Source organism: Pelobates fuscus, chromosome 6, assembly GCF_036172605.1.
Source record: "Pelobates fuscus isolate aPelFus1 chromosome 6, aPelFus1.pri, whole genome shotgun sequence".
Lineage (NCBI taxonomy): Eukaryota > Metazoa > Chordata > Amphibia > Anura > Pelobatidae > Pelobates > Pelobates fuscus.
This window is the reverse complement of record NC_086322.1, coordinates 131,034,551-131,051,249: the sequence shown is the minus strand read 5'-3', so window position 1 is coordinate 131,051,249 and position 16,699 is coordinate 131,034,551. Positions and strand designations below refer to the sequence as shown.

Genomic DNA, 16,699 nt, shown 5'->3' with positions numbered 1-16,699 from the left:
TAAAAGTTTGGGGTTACTTAGAAATGTTCTTATTCTTTTTGTTGTCCACTAAAATAACACCAAATCGATCAGAAATACAGTGTAGACTGTTAATGTCTTAAATAACTATTGAAGCTGAAAATGATTTTAATGGAATATATACGCATACAGAGGCACATTATTAGCCACCATCTGTCCTCTGTCACGTTGTGTTTGCTAATCCAAGTTTATCATTTATAAAAGGCTAATTGATCATTAGAAAACACTTTTGCAATTATGCTAGCACAGCTAAAAAAACAGTTGTGCTGATTAAAGAAGCAATAAAACTGGCCTTCATTAGACTAGTAGCAATCCTGGGTTCGATTATAGGCTAAAGATGGCCACAAACAAAGAACTTTCTTCTGAAACTCATCAGTCCGTTCTTGTCTGAAAAATTAAGGCTATTCCATGCGAGAAATTGCCAAGAAACTAAAGATCTTGTGCAACACTGTGTCATACTCACTTCACAGAACAGCACAATCTGGCACCAGCCAGAACAGATAGAGGAGTGTGAGCCCCAGTGTACAACTGAGAAAAAAAAGAACCGTGTCTTGTTTAAGAAACATACACCTAACAGGCCCTCAATCAACATCCTTATTAAATAGTACCCACAAAACACCAGTCTCAATGTCAACAGTGAAGAGGTTACTTATAGATAGACTTGCAAAGAAAAAGCCATGTCTTTATTATAGTGGGGTAGAATATTTGAAGATCTCATATGCACAAACGTGTCTTAAGCAAGAGCAATCAAAATGAGTATTACTGATCCTGCATTCAACATTTCTTGCATAAGGACTGGGTTATCATTAGCTGGGATCAGGGCCGTCTTTAATGCGGGGCAAGCGGGGCAGCAGCCCCGTGCCCAGTTACTCCTGGGGGCCCAAGGCAGCTGCCCCATAGGCCTGGCTGCCCTCAACAATTTCTTTTTTTTTTTTTTTCAATATCTCCTTTTTATTAGATTTTGTTTCTTGACACATAAAAAGTATGGGGTTACAAAAGAGAAGAGGGGAACGGGGGAACAGTACAATGACATGAACATTTGACATCGATTTGTTTTGCTGGCATGGAATTAATGTATCACATGGAATTAATGTATCACAGCACAAAAACCCTCTGGCCTACAAGAGTCAACATCTGGAAACACCTTTTATCATCATACCAAGGTCTAATAACTACACCCCCCGACATCAGGGGTAGGGGGTGACTAAGCCCCGGTCTGCGGTGTATGCAATCATAGTGTTCCTCACTGCGGTAGTCAGCTGATGTGGGAGTGCAAGGGTCGTTATTGGGCTGTCAAGGTTCTTAGACAAGTGGTGTTGCGAGTCTCATTGACTATGTCCTGACTATTTTTCCAACTTTGCCAGTAATGTGAGTGTTTGCCCTCTTGACCTTTAAGCCTGTACACTAGTCGTTCAAACTCATAGGTTGAGTGGACCTTGTCCTTCACCTCCTGGATATGAGGGGGGATGTGTTTTTCCATCTGCCGGCTATGCTGGACTTAGCAGCCAAAAGTAGGTGGCAGATAACCACCTTGTGTTGCGAGGACAGCAGCCCAGCATATATGTGTAGTAGGCAGCATTCGGTGCGATTGTGGACGTCAACTGCGGTGACATGTAGGACTAGATTTCTTACTTGCTGCCAGTAGCGTGATAGCCCTGGGCAGTCCCAGAATATGTGCAGTAATGTGCCCTCCTCGACCCCACATCTCCAGCATGACCGTGTTGCTGAATGGTACATCTGAGCTATTCGTGTGGGGACTAAATACCACCTCATCAGAAGTTTGCAGTATGCCTCCCAGTGGGCTAGATTGTGAGAGGATGAACGTGTAATTTGCAATGAATGTAGCCACATAGGGAGTGGGAATGAGGTATTTAGGTCGCGTTAACAATTTCTTTTTTTTATCAATCTCTAAGGACTCCCACCGGGTGGCCCATGCACTTAGGGCCACCCAATGGATTTGTATCAGCAGGGGCCCGGTCTGGCCCTGTGACCCTTTAACAGCGCGACTGGGCCCCTTGCTTTTCGGCAGCATGGGAGGAAGTGACAGCCATGAGAGGGGGCAGGAGAAGTCACGCGGGAGGAAGGAGGAGACGGCCATGAGGATGGAGGCTCCTCACTCCCATCAGCCTCAGGCACCACACTGGACCCCAGGGAAGCCCCAGGGAGGCCACTGGAGGGTGGGTTTAAAAAGGTAAATTTTACGTGTGTCAGTCAGTATGTCTGTCTGGGTGTGTGTTAGTATGTCTGTGTGTGTATCTGTCTGTGTATCAATATGCCTGTGTGTGTCAGTATATCTGTCTGGGTGTCATTATGTCTGTGTGTATCTGTGTGTGTGTCAGAATGTCTGTTAGTGTGTGTCAGTATGTCTGACAGTGTATTTATCTGTGTGTGTCAGTATATCTGTGTGTGTGTCAGTATATATGTGTGTGTGTCAGTATGTCTGTGTGTGTGTCAATATGTCTGTCTGTGTGTGTCAGTATGTCTGTCAGTATTTGTATCTGTTTGTGTCACTGTATATACCTGTCTATGTGTGTCAGTATTTCTTTCAGTGTATGTGTGTGTCAGTATGTCTATCAGTGTATGTGCCTTGGAACTGCTCATGATACATGTGTATGTGTCAGTATGTCTATCAGTGTATGCGTCTGTGTGTGTGTCAGTATGTCTGCCACTGTATGTATCTGTGTGTGTCAGTATGTCTGTCAATGTATGTGCCCGTGTAGCTGTATGTGTCTGTGTACCTGTATGTTGTCAGTGTGTGCATCTGTGTGTTTATCTGTATGTAGTCAGTGTGTGTATCTGCATGTGGGCAGTGTGTGTACCTGTGTGCCTGAGCACCAACATTAAATACAAATACACCCCTCTATTCAATCTTCAACATTACATACAAACACACTCCTGCACTGAAACATCAACAGTACATACAAACAAACTCCTGCATTGAAACATCAACACTACATACTAACACACCTATGTGTTAAACACCAAAATTATATACAAACACAACCCTACATTCAAAAACCAACACTACACCCAAATGCACACTTGCATTTAAACTTCAACACCACATACAAACGCATTCACACAAACATACTCCATACAAAAACATGCTTACATTAAAACACACAAACACTGCTCATTGCTAAATACAACCCTGCAAACATGGAAAATTGGTAGAGCCCCAGCTGTCAAAGCATTGTTGGAGTTGCACGACAGATAGGGTTCTACCTTTTGTCGAACCTTAAAATTGGGGGCCCAATAAAATTATTGCACCATGGCTCTTTCTACTTTAGTTCCACCACTGCATTGGGGTGGATGCCAGAGGAGGCGGGGGAGGAAGGGGGTCGGTGAGGCAGGAAACAGGGGACCCAAGCAAATACTTGCCCAGGGCCCTGGCTGGGGTCTCTGAAGCCCTTTTGGCAAGGCTAGATTGGCAGATTCCCTTATCAATGTGGGGTGTCTGTGTAAATAATTAGATTGTGTATAATGTCTGTGAATGCAGTCTTATATGAATGTTTTTCCAGTATGAATGCATTTTTGTTTTTTTCTTTTTCTCCGCGTTTCCTCACTCCAGCATCTCCCTCCCACCCCATGATCCTGTATATCTCCAGTCTCTCTACATTCAACTAATTTGAGCTACTTTCCCTCATCTATTCCTTACTTGAGTCATTTGTGTATCTCCATACACTTATAATTATTACTCATTTGTACCAATAACTACTACTAAGTGTCATCAAACATTTACTTAATTGGTTCACTATACTTCATTATATTAATAACTACTTCTACTGACTTTATAAGGTTGGTAGTATAACCTGCATAACATTGTCTACATTTTTCGTAGCTATTTTCTGTGTATTTGTTCTTTTTTCCCAAACATTGTTGAGTGTACGTTATCATGCGACTATATAGCCATGCAGAGTTTATAGACAAGCGTAAAGACAAGGGTAAACACACATTTTTAAGAACACAATTTATTGAACAAAATGAAAATAATCCTAGGAACAGTTTTACTTGAATGATGCTATGAGTAATATTTACAATGTGTGTATCTTCTTTTAACTGTTTTGGACAAGCATCGTAAACTGTTATAACACAAAATTTGATGTCAAGCCAATGTAGTAGTAATAAACTGTGGGGCGAAGGGCGATTTGGAAAAACTCTTAGGCTCTCTTGAAGATTCTCTTAGCTTCAGTTCCCTCATATAAATAAGTCTGAAATAAATAAAAAGGAATATATTAATTATGATAAGCCAAAGATGCAATGCAAAGTTAAATGAAAACCTTTAATGCTATAAAACAGACACAGATACATTGACACTCAATGCTATCTTTATCTTTACTGTCTCTCCGTAATGCAAGACTTGTTTGGAACTCACCTGAACAAGCTCATCTCCAACTATTACTCTGTGTGTCTTCAATTGCTTTCCATTATCTTTCCTGCTGAATGTTCCAACCAACTTATCTCCTTCAATTACCCAAGAACCCTGTTGGAAGAGATTGAGAAAAATCAGTATATAAATATATAACAAGGAGATCAGCACAATCTAAACATTTTATGCAGTTCAAGAAAATTGATTTCTGTATTTGAAACAACATAAATGTGCACCATAAAGAAAGACTCGTTGAGATGATGGGCTAATGAGCAATACACTGGAGATATGTTCATTCATGTGACATTATATATTAGAATTTTAAAGTGGGTATGGCCCACCAGACTCTCAAGGAACAACATTCCTTTAAAGTGAAGTTGAATTTGTTTTATGGGCCATGCTTGCTAATCATTGGTCAGTTATTTACTTAAAAAAGATTGTGGGAATCATTGCGATATACTTAGGAGTTTTTTCACTAAACAAAGAATTAAGGTTAGTTGGAAACCAAACATGAACGGTTTAGACACTACAGCATTATATGGAAGATTACAGATCTCACGTTCATGGGTCTCTGCATATTTCCACTTGGGAAACTTAATAGAGCACATCTCTCACTCATCAATGCCTAAATCCTACAAGCTTTGCTTGTAACAAAAAAAACTGTGTTTTGAAAAGAATTGACAGTGGCTTGTCCATTAGACATTAGTGATGACTAACATTTGACTAGTAAAAGGGATGATGCATCTTGTAAAAACAAGCTAACTTTGCATGTCACAGTGTATGGCGATGGACAAAAATCTGTTTATTTTGTAGTATAACCCCTGAACTGAAAAAATATACAAACTAATAGTGTGTATTTGCAAAACTAAATGTCATTGTGCATTCTAATTGATGTATCAAGACCATTTCACTTGTTCTTCACAGAGATCATTTTTCTTTGTCAAACAAGTTTTCTTTTGAAATTCAAAAATTTAAAATAAACAACCAACAAAACATAATAGAGTCCCTCCTCACCTCACCCCACCCAACCCAACCCACCTTTCACCTTTTCCGGTGGTGACACATAAGCTCCTTTTAATTCTACCTCTTCAAAATTCCCATGTTAAATGAATAAACTGCACCTGCCACCTTATTCATCTTTTGTTGACTTGGTCTGTTTGACCGAGGGTGGGTGTACTTGTTCTGTCTTAATGTTCTGTCATTAATCTGCTATTATATGTACAAACTGCTTGTGTGCACACACTTAGCTGCAGTCTTATCTCATACGGACACAATCATTTAAATGTATGGAAGGTTTGGTAATGGTTGTTAACTACTCATATTGGACCTAGAAGGGCAGGTATAATTTCTAAACTCCACACTATAGTCAATTAAAATATGAATGTCATCATTTAGGCTAAAGCAGCCAAGCTGTGACTATAGACAAGTTGGAGAATTATTCAAGATTAGCTTGTTTGGTCCAGATTTCAGTTTGAGAATAAACCCCATGGTTGTTTGTTAAAGTGGGAGTTTTCATAAATTCAAAGTGAATTTAGAAGCCAAATAGCTGAATTGGAAAACACCCATAATTATGTCTGTCCAAATATTTGGTCAGTTTGAAGTTCACAATAATTCACACCTTAGTGAATAAACAAAAACAAATAAACATAGCAAACATAGCCTTAATAAACCCTTCTTCTGTTTGAATTATTGAAAATTACCCTAAGACAAGTGTCTTCAGGGTGGGTAGATATATAGACCAGTTGTAACTTACACTGAGCTCTGTTCCATCAGCTAGAGCATAATCGAAGGAGACTCCAAGAGTGAAATTTATTTCAATTGTTCGGAACGTGCTGGATTCTTTAACACTGAATTTATCTCCGTCCTGCTGAATGGTGATCTTCAGGTTGTCATGAGCTGCCAGCTTTCTCTTCATGATATTGACACCTAGAAAATAGTTCAGATTGCTTATTTTACTGATGGTACTTCGGCAGAAAAGAGTGTTTACATGAAGATAGAAGAAGTTCTCAAACACCAGTTATTCATAGAAGGAAACCACTGGAGTATGTATAACCCACTGGACTTGTTATAAATTGAACTAGCAAAATTCAGACTAAAATAGTTAAGCTGTGGAAAATCTTTTTACTAATAATTTGTCTTTTGTTTTTTATTTCACTACCATACGCTGTAAAGTGGGGAAAAAAACTAACAAAACTGACATTTACATATCTACTTTACGTCTGCTATTAAACGTATAAAATGTTTGTGTGCACACCCCTTTAACCTTAGTCTTAACTCACAAAAACAAGATCATCGTGGACAGATTGCTAACAACTATTAACCAATCATATTAGACCTAGACAGGCATGCTTATTCCCCCCAACTCCAAACTGTAGTTTAATTGTAATTAAAACATGAATATCAAAATTTCCATAGCTGTGTTGGAGAGCTTTAGGAGACTATAGCTGTGTTGGAGAGCTTTAGGAGACTATAGCTGTGTTGGAGAGCTTTAGGAGACTATAGCTGTGTTGAAGAGCTTTAGGAGACTATAGCTCTGTTGGAGAGCTTTTGGAGACTATAGCTGTGTTGGAGAGCTTTAGGAGACTATAGCTGTGTTGGAGAGCTTTAGGAGACTATAGCTGTGTTGGAGAGCTTTAGGAGACTATAGCTGTGTTGAAGAGCTTTGGGAGACTATAGCTGTGTTGGAGAGCTTTAGGAGACTATAGCTGTGTTGGAGAGCTTTAGGAGACTATAGCTGTGTTGAAGAGCTTTGGGAGACTATAGCTGTGTTGGAAAGCTTTAGGAGACTATAGCTGTGTTGAAGAGCTTTGGGAGACTATAGCTGTGTTGGAGAGCTTTAGGAGACTATAGCTGTGTTGGAGAGCTTTAGGAGACTATAGCTGTGTTGAAGAGCTTTAGGAGACTATAGCTGTGTTGGAGAGCTTTAGGAGACTATAGCTGTGTTGAAGAGCTTTAGGAGACTATAGCTGTGTTGAAGAGCTTTAGGAGACTATAGCTGTGTTGAAGAGCTTTAGGAGACTATAGCTCTGTTGGAGAGCTTTTGGAGACTATAGCTGTGTTGGAGAGCTTTAGGAGACTATAGCTGTGTTGGAGAGCTTTAGGAGACTATAGCTGTGTTGGAGAGCTTTAGGAGACTATAGCTGTGTTGAAGAGCTTTGGGAGACTATAGCTGTGTTGGAGAGCTTTAGGAGACTATAGCTGTGTTGGAGAGCTTTAGGAGACTATAGCTGTGTTGGAGAGCTTTAGGAGACTATAGCTGTGTTGAAGAGCTTTGGGAGACTATAGCTGTGTTGGAAAGCTTTAGGAGACTATAGCTGTGTTGAAGAGCTTTGGGAGACTATAGCTATGTTGGAGAGCTTTAGGAGACTATAGCTGTGTTGGAGAGCTTTAGGAGACTATAGCTGTGTTGGAGAGCTTTAGGAGACTATAGCTGTGTTGAAGAGCTTTAGGAGACTATAGCTGTGTTGGAGAGCTTTAGGAGACTATAGCTGTGTTGGAGACCTTTACTAACTCTGAAACTTTCAATTCATTTTAACCATGGCAAGGCTTAAAAGTTCAATTCACATGTCACTAGTCAGGCTTAAAATGTTACTCGCAGGTCTGGAGGGTACATCAAACACTCACTGGAGGTGAGTTCCTACTTCCAATGGCTAAATTTTCACTCACAAATGGCTAGAGGCAAATGTATATTTTATAAAATTTATACATTTTTAAATTTACTTTCAGGGTTATTTACTACAGTAAAAATAGCTGAGAAATCATAGTGAATATACATTTAAAATAGGGAAAAATAGCTCAACTGAAAGCAAAACTCACTTTAAAAAATTCGAAATTTACTTTGAGCTTACTTTGAATTCCTGACAATTCCAGTTTGTATTCACTTTAAAATCACAACAATTCACACTTTAGTGAAAAACTCAGATTTTCATCAGATCTTTCGAAAACATTCTATGAAGTAATGGAAACAACTGATGGTATTTGACATAATGTCTGCGCTAAAACAGTGATATACCAAAACTACCTCTAGCACTTTGGCTTCTGGGTAATTTGTTTCCCATGATTCTCAGTCGATCAGATGGCTACCCATAGCTATACTAAAGAGTGCCAAATCTGTGTCTGAAAAAGTCACCTGATTTAATAAATAAAATTATTTTGTTTAATAAAGTAACTATTCCAAGTTACCCAGCATTAACCCTATTAGACATAGCTTAGTTATACTAGCCTTACATTTTTGCATTCGCATTTCACTAAAATGTGCAGTTCAGTGAATAGCCCTGTTTGCTACATACATATTCCTGAGCAATACAGACTATTCTAAAATCCTCAAAGCAAAAGGCAATTGAAAGATTGTTTGCAACTTACTTCTATGTAAATATAATATAATGCTTTGCACTTACCCATAACTTCCATGAATGTGTCATAGTTTTCACTTCTGTCTACTTTCCAGTTACCGTTGAAAGTCATGATGAAAGATAAGGGAGTCAGGTGTGTGCTAGGCAGAGTCTGTTCAACCTGAGATACAACCAAATTCTCGAAGCTCCCTTTATTTCATTCCCTATCTGTAACCAGATCTCCATGTCATGTGGCTGTTTAAAGTCTACTAAAGGTCAAGGTGTTTATTCTCCTCCCAGAATATGTATATGACTCACCTTACCAGGTCTGAACTTTCTTATTCTACCTGTGCCTTTTTATGTCTACAGTAAATATAACTAGTTTTATTACATGCATAATATTGTATGGCAGTTGTTTCATGTGGTTTGTTAAGAGCTATAGAATGGCAGTGATCTGAACCTTTTATTTTATCAAATATATGGAATCTGAGCTTAATTTATTAAGCGGTTCACATTATAGATAGAATAAGAGCAATACCACTATATTTTGACATATTCAGAATCCAGAATATACACTCCAACAGAATTCTAAGATGGAATAGACAAAGGTGGTTCAATGATATAAGTCATACAGGTTTCATTGTATTTCCCTAATTAATCGTATGTAAGTTGAATATTCCCAAATCTCGAATCGGTCACTACAGCCCTCACAAGGCTGGGCCTCACGCTACTGTACAACCAGCACCAACCGAAACTCGGTTACCTGGTACAATCAATTCTTATGACACACACCCTGCACGTATGATCCCAGCACATTGGGGAAGCAAGGCATATATATGTATGATGATGTATCTGTGATGGTCAGATCCAGGGATTCCAGGTAAATCGGGAACTGACCATCCCTTGGTTGGGTTGGCATTTGGAATATGTAGAGATGTTTATTTGTGCAGGTATCCATACAGAAGGGATTTTGTCCCAAACAAATGGACGAGCACTCTCAGGCTCCAGGTACCAGCACCTCTGAACTACCATAGACAATTGATATTGTGTAGTTGCGTTGCATATAGACTGTTGCATATATGTTCAAATGGTTCAGGGCACATGACAAACCATGTGTTCCAATACAACTTACAAATAACGTACTCACCAATGCATTTTCAACACTCCTGACTCATCACCCTTTCAGACTTGTAGTAGATTTACTAAAGCTGTGGAGCTTCAAAGGGCTCCCATACAGATCTCATAAATACACCTTCAAGGAATATAGCATGCCCTCACTTACAGTCAGCACAACAGAACCATTGGCTGTAAACACACTCATAGCCAAGATTTGCAGAGGGGTCTTCCAATCTCCACCATTTACAGCATGGGTCGTCAACCTGGTCCCTACCGCCCACTAGTGGGCGTTTCAGGATTCCAGGTGGGCGGTAGGGATTTTCAATTTTTTTTTTTATAAATTGGGCAGGCGGGCGGGCGCGAGGCGGCGGTACCGCTGTGACTGGGTACCGCCATCACCACTTGCGGCCCCGGCGGCAAACCGCCGGGGCCGCATATGGAGGGGTCCATCGGGTGGACCATGCTGTCAGGGCCACCCGATGGATGTGGATTGTGAGGGGGCCCGGTCAGCGCTGGGCGCTTTAACAGCGCGACCGGGCCCCCTGTGATGACATCAAATCTGCTGGGAGGAAGTGATTCCCCGGTCACTCCTCCCAGCATACAGAGAGCCGCGCGGGAGGAAGGAGGAGGAGGGAGTCAGAGTGGGAACTCTGACTCCCATGCACCTGAGCCACCACTGGACCCCAGGGAAAGTCACCCTCCTGCACCTTAAAGGTAGGAAACAGGAGGGTGACTTAAATATAATGTGTGTTTGTTTGTGTATGTGTCTTTGTATGTATGTCTTGTGTGTGTCTGTATGTATGTCTTGTGTGTGTCTTATGTAAGTGTCTTGTGTGTGTATGTCTGTATACATGTGTCTTGTCTTTGTATGTATGTCGTGTGTGTATATGTCTGTATATATGTGTGTCTTGTCTTTGTATGTATGTCTTGTGTGTGTCTTATGTATGTGTCTTGTGTGTATGTCTGTATACATGTGTCTTGTGTGTGTGTCTGTATGTGTGTCTTATGTGTGTCTTGTGTGTATGTCTGTATACATGTGTCTTGTGTTTGTATGTATGTCTTGTGTGTGTGTCTGTATGTGTGTCTTATGTATGTGTCTTGTGTGTATGTCTGTATACATGTGTCTTGTGTTTGTATGTATGTCTTGTGTGTGTGTCTGTATGTGTGTCTTATGTATGTGTCTTGTGTGTGTGTGTATGTCTGTATATATGTGTGTCTTGTCTTTGTATGTATGTCCTGTGTGTGTCTTATGTATGTGTCTTGTGTGTGTGTATGTCTGTATACATGTGTCTTGTCTTTGTATGTATGTCTTGTTTGTGTCTGTGTGTATGTCTGTATATATGTGTGTCTTGTCTTTGTATGTATGTCGTGTGTGTGTCTTTGTATGTATGTCGTGTGTGTGTGTCTTTGTATGCATGTCTTGTGTGTGTGTTTGTATGTATGTTTTGTGTGTGTGTGTGTCTTTGTATGTATGTCTTGTGTGTGTGTGTGTCTTTGTATGTATGTCTTGTGTGTGTGTCTTTGTATGTATGTCTTGTGTGTGTGTGTGTCTTTGTATGTATGTCTTTGTGTGTGTGTGTCTTTGTATGTATGTCTTTGTGTGTGTGTGTGTGTGTGTGTGTGTCTTTGTATGTATGTCTTTGTGTGTGTGTGTGTGTCTTTGTATGTATGTCTTTGTATGTGTCGTGTGTGTGTGTCTGTCTGTATATATGTGTGTATGTATGTGTCGTGTGTGTGTCTGTCTGTATATATGTGTGTATGTATGTGTGTCTGTTTCTTGTGTCTGTCTGTATGTGTATGTGTCTTTGTATGTATGTCTTTGTGTGTGTGTGCCTGTCTGTCTGTATGTCTGTATGTGTGTCTGTATGTCTGTATGTATGTGTGCCAGTCTGTTATAGTGGGATACCTAGCTCAGCCTTCCTACTGGGCATTGCTATAAGGAAGGTTAAAAAAAGGGGGGGGAAAAGGTGGGGAGGGGAATTGAGGAGGGAGAAGAGGGGAGCTGACGCACAGATGAGAAATCATATTATGCGCAAACAGAGAAGTCGTCTGAATATCACCGAAAGAGGAGACCTTCGTTTGTTCCTTACAACCTCAAGGAGCTCATTAATCACTAGTAAAGGTAATTTCAATTTACTTTATTGTTTTCTCATTAAACTTTTTATAAAGTTAAAAACATTATAAACATGCATTAATTGCAAATAAAAAGATAAATGTACGTACATTTATTTTTTTTAAAACACCCTCCTTTCGAAAAAAATATTCTGCACTTGCGCGAAAACTGGTGGGCGGTAAGGAAATTTTTTCAACCAAAAAGATGCATTAGTGGGCGGTAGTTAGAAAAAGGTTGACTACCACTGATTTACAGCATGGCACCAAACAAACACATTGGTATTGTCACAAGGAAATCTTCCCTTAAACAAAGACTAACCATAGACTTATTGGCACCACAGACTTCCGCTACCCCAAGTCTTAACTCCCTCATACCCTCCGAGGAGTTTCCTTACTACACATCACCATTGATCTACCTTAACCAAGCTTCAACCCATGCTTGAGTGATAGCTGTAAAGTAAGACCAATATCATCAACGCAGTAAACGGCTACCATCTACCCTACACACTTACATGGCATAAAATGGGCAATCCTTTCCCCGCTCAACTTTAGGGCTACAGATTAGCCTACTATCGATATTCGCAGATACTCTGTGCTGGTTATGATAACATATCCAGAGGCCTTACAGTCATACACTATCTAGAAGACTTCTTGTTGATCAAAGATAACATATTTTTCACTAGAAGCCATCACATTACTGGGCATACGACTTGAGTCGGCATCCATACACGCAAGTTACCACAAGACAAATAGGGAACATTCTCAACTACATCAATCACTACCTCCTGCTTAGTACTTTCAACTGCAAGGAACTACAATCTCTACCAGGTTCCTTAATTTTGCCATGACAATCATACCACAAGACCACGCTTTCACATCCAGAGTACTTTCCCCTTTATTCCAGACACCCCAGCAACAGCAGACCTGCACATGGGGGGGGATTTCTTAACCACTTGGCATGGTAAAAGCATGTTCCTTCCAGGATTGTCTGACACTTGTCCAACCAGATGGTCAGACGCGGCGTCTACCACGGGTTTGGCAGTGATCTACCAGGAACGATTGCTTTGGAGCTATTGGCCATGGCATCCAGGTTTGGAATTTTTTCCACCACCTCAGCCCCTTTGGGGGATCTACCCCATTGTAGCAGCTGCTGTAGCATGGGGTAAATCATGGTCAGGGTCATCAATCCGTTGTTACTCAGACAACTAAGCACATGTCATATCATCAACAAACGCCACTACTCATCCATAAGGTCATGGGGAACTCACTTGGTTGGCAACTTATCACATTTCTTCTACTTTCATGTACCAGGCAGGGGTATACATCCCTGCCGACAATTGTCTAATTTATATTCGAGGCATGTTCATCATACGCTTCCTACAGCCGCCCATACAGTCACGGCCACTCTTTCGTTCCAGAGACAAAATCATGGATTAGACATACTCATGCAGCATAGCATGCACTATCCCACCTAGCACTTTTATCCCATACTTGTAGAACGCATAACACAGCTTTTCACCTGGCTTAAAGAATCTCATTGGAACACGACATAGCTCAACCTGTGTCATAACAATTCTCCTAGGTTTTGCTTCTTTTTGCCACCTTAAACTATCTCACACACCATTAATTATATATTTTCCAGGCATTCAACAACACAGGGTAACCTATGGCCAAAACTACCATAACTTCATGCTATCATACCAGACAAGAATATACTCAGAGGTTTTCAGGAATCCATTCCCCCACGTTCCTCTCAGAGATTACCAATAGCCATCCAACTTTTCATCCTTTTTGGACCTATTAGATCTACAACCATTCAATTATACTACCAAGTCGGCCATTACCAGCCATGCACATTGCCTTTTATGCCTTTCTTAGGCCAGAGAATCCACTACCATCACCACCACTCAGACAGATCATTGTCTTCAACGATCCCACATACGTAAACACATATATCATTACCTATTGGCTCTACCACATTCCGAAACAAGTCAACATGCACCAACAGTAGAGAGAACATACTATCCTACCCACAACAAATGGTGTCCACTTTCGGTCCTAGATACCTACCTTCAAAATCCTTCCAGGAACTAAATACTGTAATGCATTTAAGGAAATGTCTGGTTAATTTGTATATATTTGTTGACTGTATTAAATCTTTGATTATTCATTTTTGCCCTCTTTATTTACAGGCCTACCGTATCGTCGGTCTCGGCACACCTCAACCGACTTGCTCCCTTTATACTATCCTACGCTTATGCTGGATCCTTACTCCATATACGGCTATTTGCCCCTTACACAAGTATTAAGGCCGTTTGGCCTATATTTGTTGGAGGGGCTTAAATTAATTAACTCCCCTATATAAGGGACACCCCTTACCTGACTCATATTGCTTGAGGTCAGCATCAGAATGACCCTCCCACCCACTCCTCATTTCAACACTTTCTCTTTTCTTTCCATTTTCTTTACTTTCTTACTCCTTGGTGGGCCCTCTTTATTTACAGGCCTACCGTATCGTCGGTCTCGGCACACCTCAACCGACTTGCTCCCTTTATACTATCCTACGCTTATGCTGGATCCTTACTCCATATACGGCTATTTGCCCCTTACACAAGTATTAAGGCCGTTTGGCCTGTATTTGTGGGAGGGGCTTACATTAATTCACTCCCCTAAATAAGGGACACCCCTTACCTGACTCATATCGCTTGAGGTCAGCATCAGAATGACCCTCCCACCCACTCCTCATTTCAACATTTTCTCTTTTCTTTCCATTTTCTTTACTTTCTTACTCCTTGGTGGGCCCTCTTTATTTACAGCCCTACCGTATCGTCGGTCTCGGCACACCTCAACCGACTTGCTCCCTTTATACTATCCTACGCTTATGCTGGATCCTTACTCCATATACGGCTATTTGCCCCTTACACAAATATATATATATATATATATATCACAATGTTAAACAAAAATCTGCACACCAGTCAAGCCATAAGACTTGCTTTTCCCACAGAAATCCCATAACTGCAGCGATGTTAGCGATGTTACAACCGCAAAGGATTCTGGGTGGGCATATGCCATTAGTTTAACAAAGAATCAAATTTTTGCCTCATTCCATTTTAAACAAGAATTCCTTTGAATCTGTGTTTGCTGTATACAACAGCTTCAAACACAATATAGGAAAAGATGCAAAACCACTGAACCACTCATGGACAGCTGTTTCGTTGTTAATGCAACTCGTCAGCATGAGGTTGGTTACTGGTTTGCTTATTTTGGCTTGGTAGTGCTTGGGAAGCAAAATCCAAATAGGTTATGGTGGGGAAAAATTGTGATTGAAAACCCCTTTCATCTTTTCATCTTTCCCTATATTGTGTTTCAAGCTGTTGTATACAGCAAACACAGATTAAAAGGAATCCATGTTTAAAATGGAATGAGGCAAAAATGTGATTCTTTGTTAAACTAATTTGCATATGCCCACCCAGAATCCTTTGCAGTTGTAGCATCGCTGCAGTTATGGGATTTCTGTGGGAAAAACAAGTCTTATTAATTTTCCACAAACTTCAGGTGGAAGGGGTTTTCAATCACAATTTTTCCCCACCATAACCTATTTGGATTTTGCTATCTATCTATCGATCTATCTATCTATATAAATATATAAATATAATAAGTAGATGGCTTGGGACTCTCCTTACCAGAATTCCCAATATACCTGCGATCCACAGTGGGTCCAATATATAAGCAAAAAGAGATCCAGGATGCACTCACAGGTCTTTGTAAAAAATACTGTGGTTTATTTAAATAATGTGCCTACAGCAAAAAAAATTAACGTTTCGACCCCTACGGGTCTTTTTGAAAAAGACCCATAGGGGTCAAAACGTCAATTTCTTTTGCTGTATGCACATTATTTAAATAAACCACAGTATTTTTGACAAAGACCTGTGAGTGCATCCTGGAACTATTTTTGCTTATATATATATATATATTGATCAGACACAACATTAAAACCACTTGCTTAATTTTGTGTCGGTCCACCTTGTGTTGCTAAAACAGCTTTAATACATCGAGGCATAAGTCCTGCAAGTTACGAGTTGGAACCTCCATGGATTCAATTTGTTGTTCCAGCACTTACCACAGATGCTCAATTGGATTGAGATCTGGTGAGTTTGAAGGTGGCCCATGCTCTTGGGGCCTCCCATTAGCAATGTATTTCCTGGGGCCCTGTCAGCGCTGTGGCGCTTTAAGAGCACAACCGGGCCCCTTTTGATGATGTCAGAGCTAGGAGGAAGCCATCACTTTATCCTAGCTAACAAAGTCGCGCAGAGGAGAGTGCTGGGGAAGGAGAGGAGGGAGTCACAGTGGGAACTCTGACTCCCATCAGCCTGAGACTCTGGCTCCCTCCTCTCCTTCCCATTGGACCACAGAGAAGTCACCTTCCTGCACCTAAAAAGTAGGAAACAGGAAACAATAGTAGGAAACAATAGTTTGCATGTGTGTGTGGTCTGTATCTGTATGTCTGTAGATCCCTGTGTCTGAATGTGTATCTGTATGTCTATATGTGTGTCTGTTTGTCTGCATGTGTGTCTGTATGTGTATCTGTTTGTATGGGCATCTGTGTGTCTGCATGTGTATCTGTTTTTTCTGCACGTGTGTCTGTATGTGTATCTGTATGTCTGCATATGTGTCTGTATGTGTCTGTATGTGTATCTGTTTGTCTGCATGCAAAGGTGTGCGCACGGGGTGTGCTGGGTGTGTCTGGGCA

At 40.6% G+C, this 16,699-nt stretch overlaps 1 protein-coding gene across 1 annotated transcript; it reads right to left on the bottom strand.

Annotated features, from left to right (window-relative positions):
• Positions 1–3,973: 3,973 nt before the first annotated feature.
• FABP2 (fatty acid binding protein 2) lies at positions 3,974–8,924 on the bottom strand. Its single transcript, XM_063460042.1, has 4 exons — positions 8,785–8,924; positions 6,141–6,313; positions 4,394–4,501; positions 3,974–4,229 (listed from the first exon to the last, which is right to left on the bottom strand). Exons 1-4 carry the CDS (start codon positions 8,849–8,851, stop codon positions 4,179–4,181), a joined length of 399 nt encoding a protein of 132 aa, XP_063316112.1. The 5' UTR covers positions 8,852–8,924; the 3' UTR covers positions 3,974–4,178.
• Between the last annotated feature and the right edge of the window lie 7,775 nt (positions 8,925–16,699).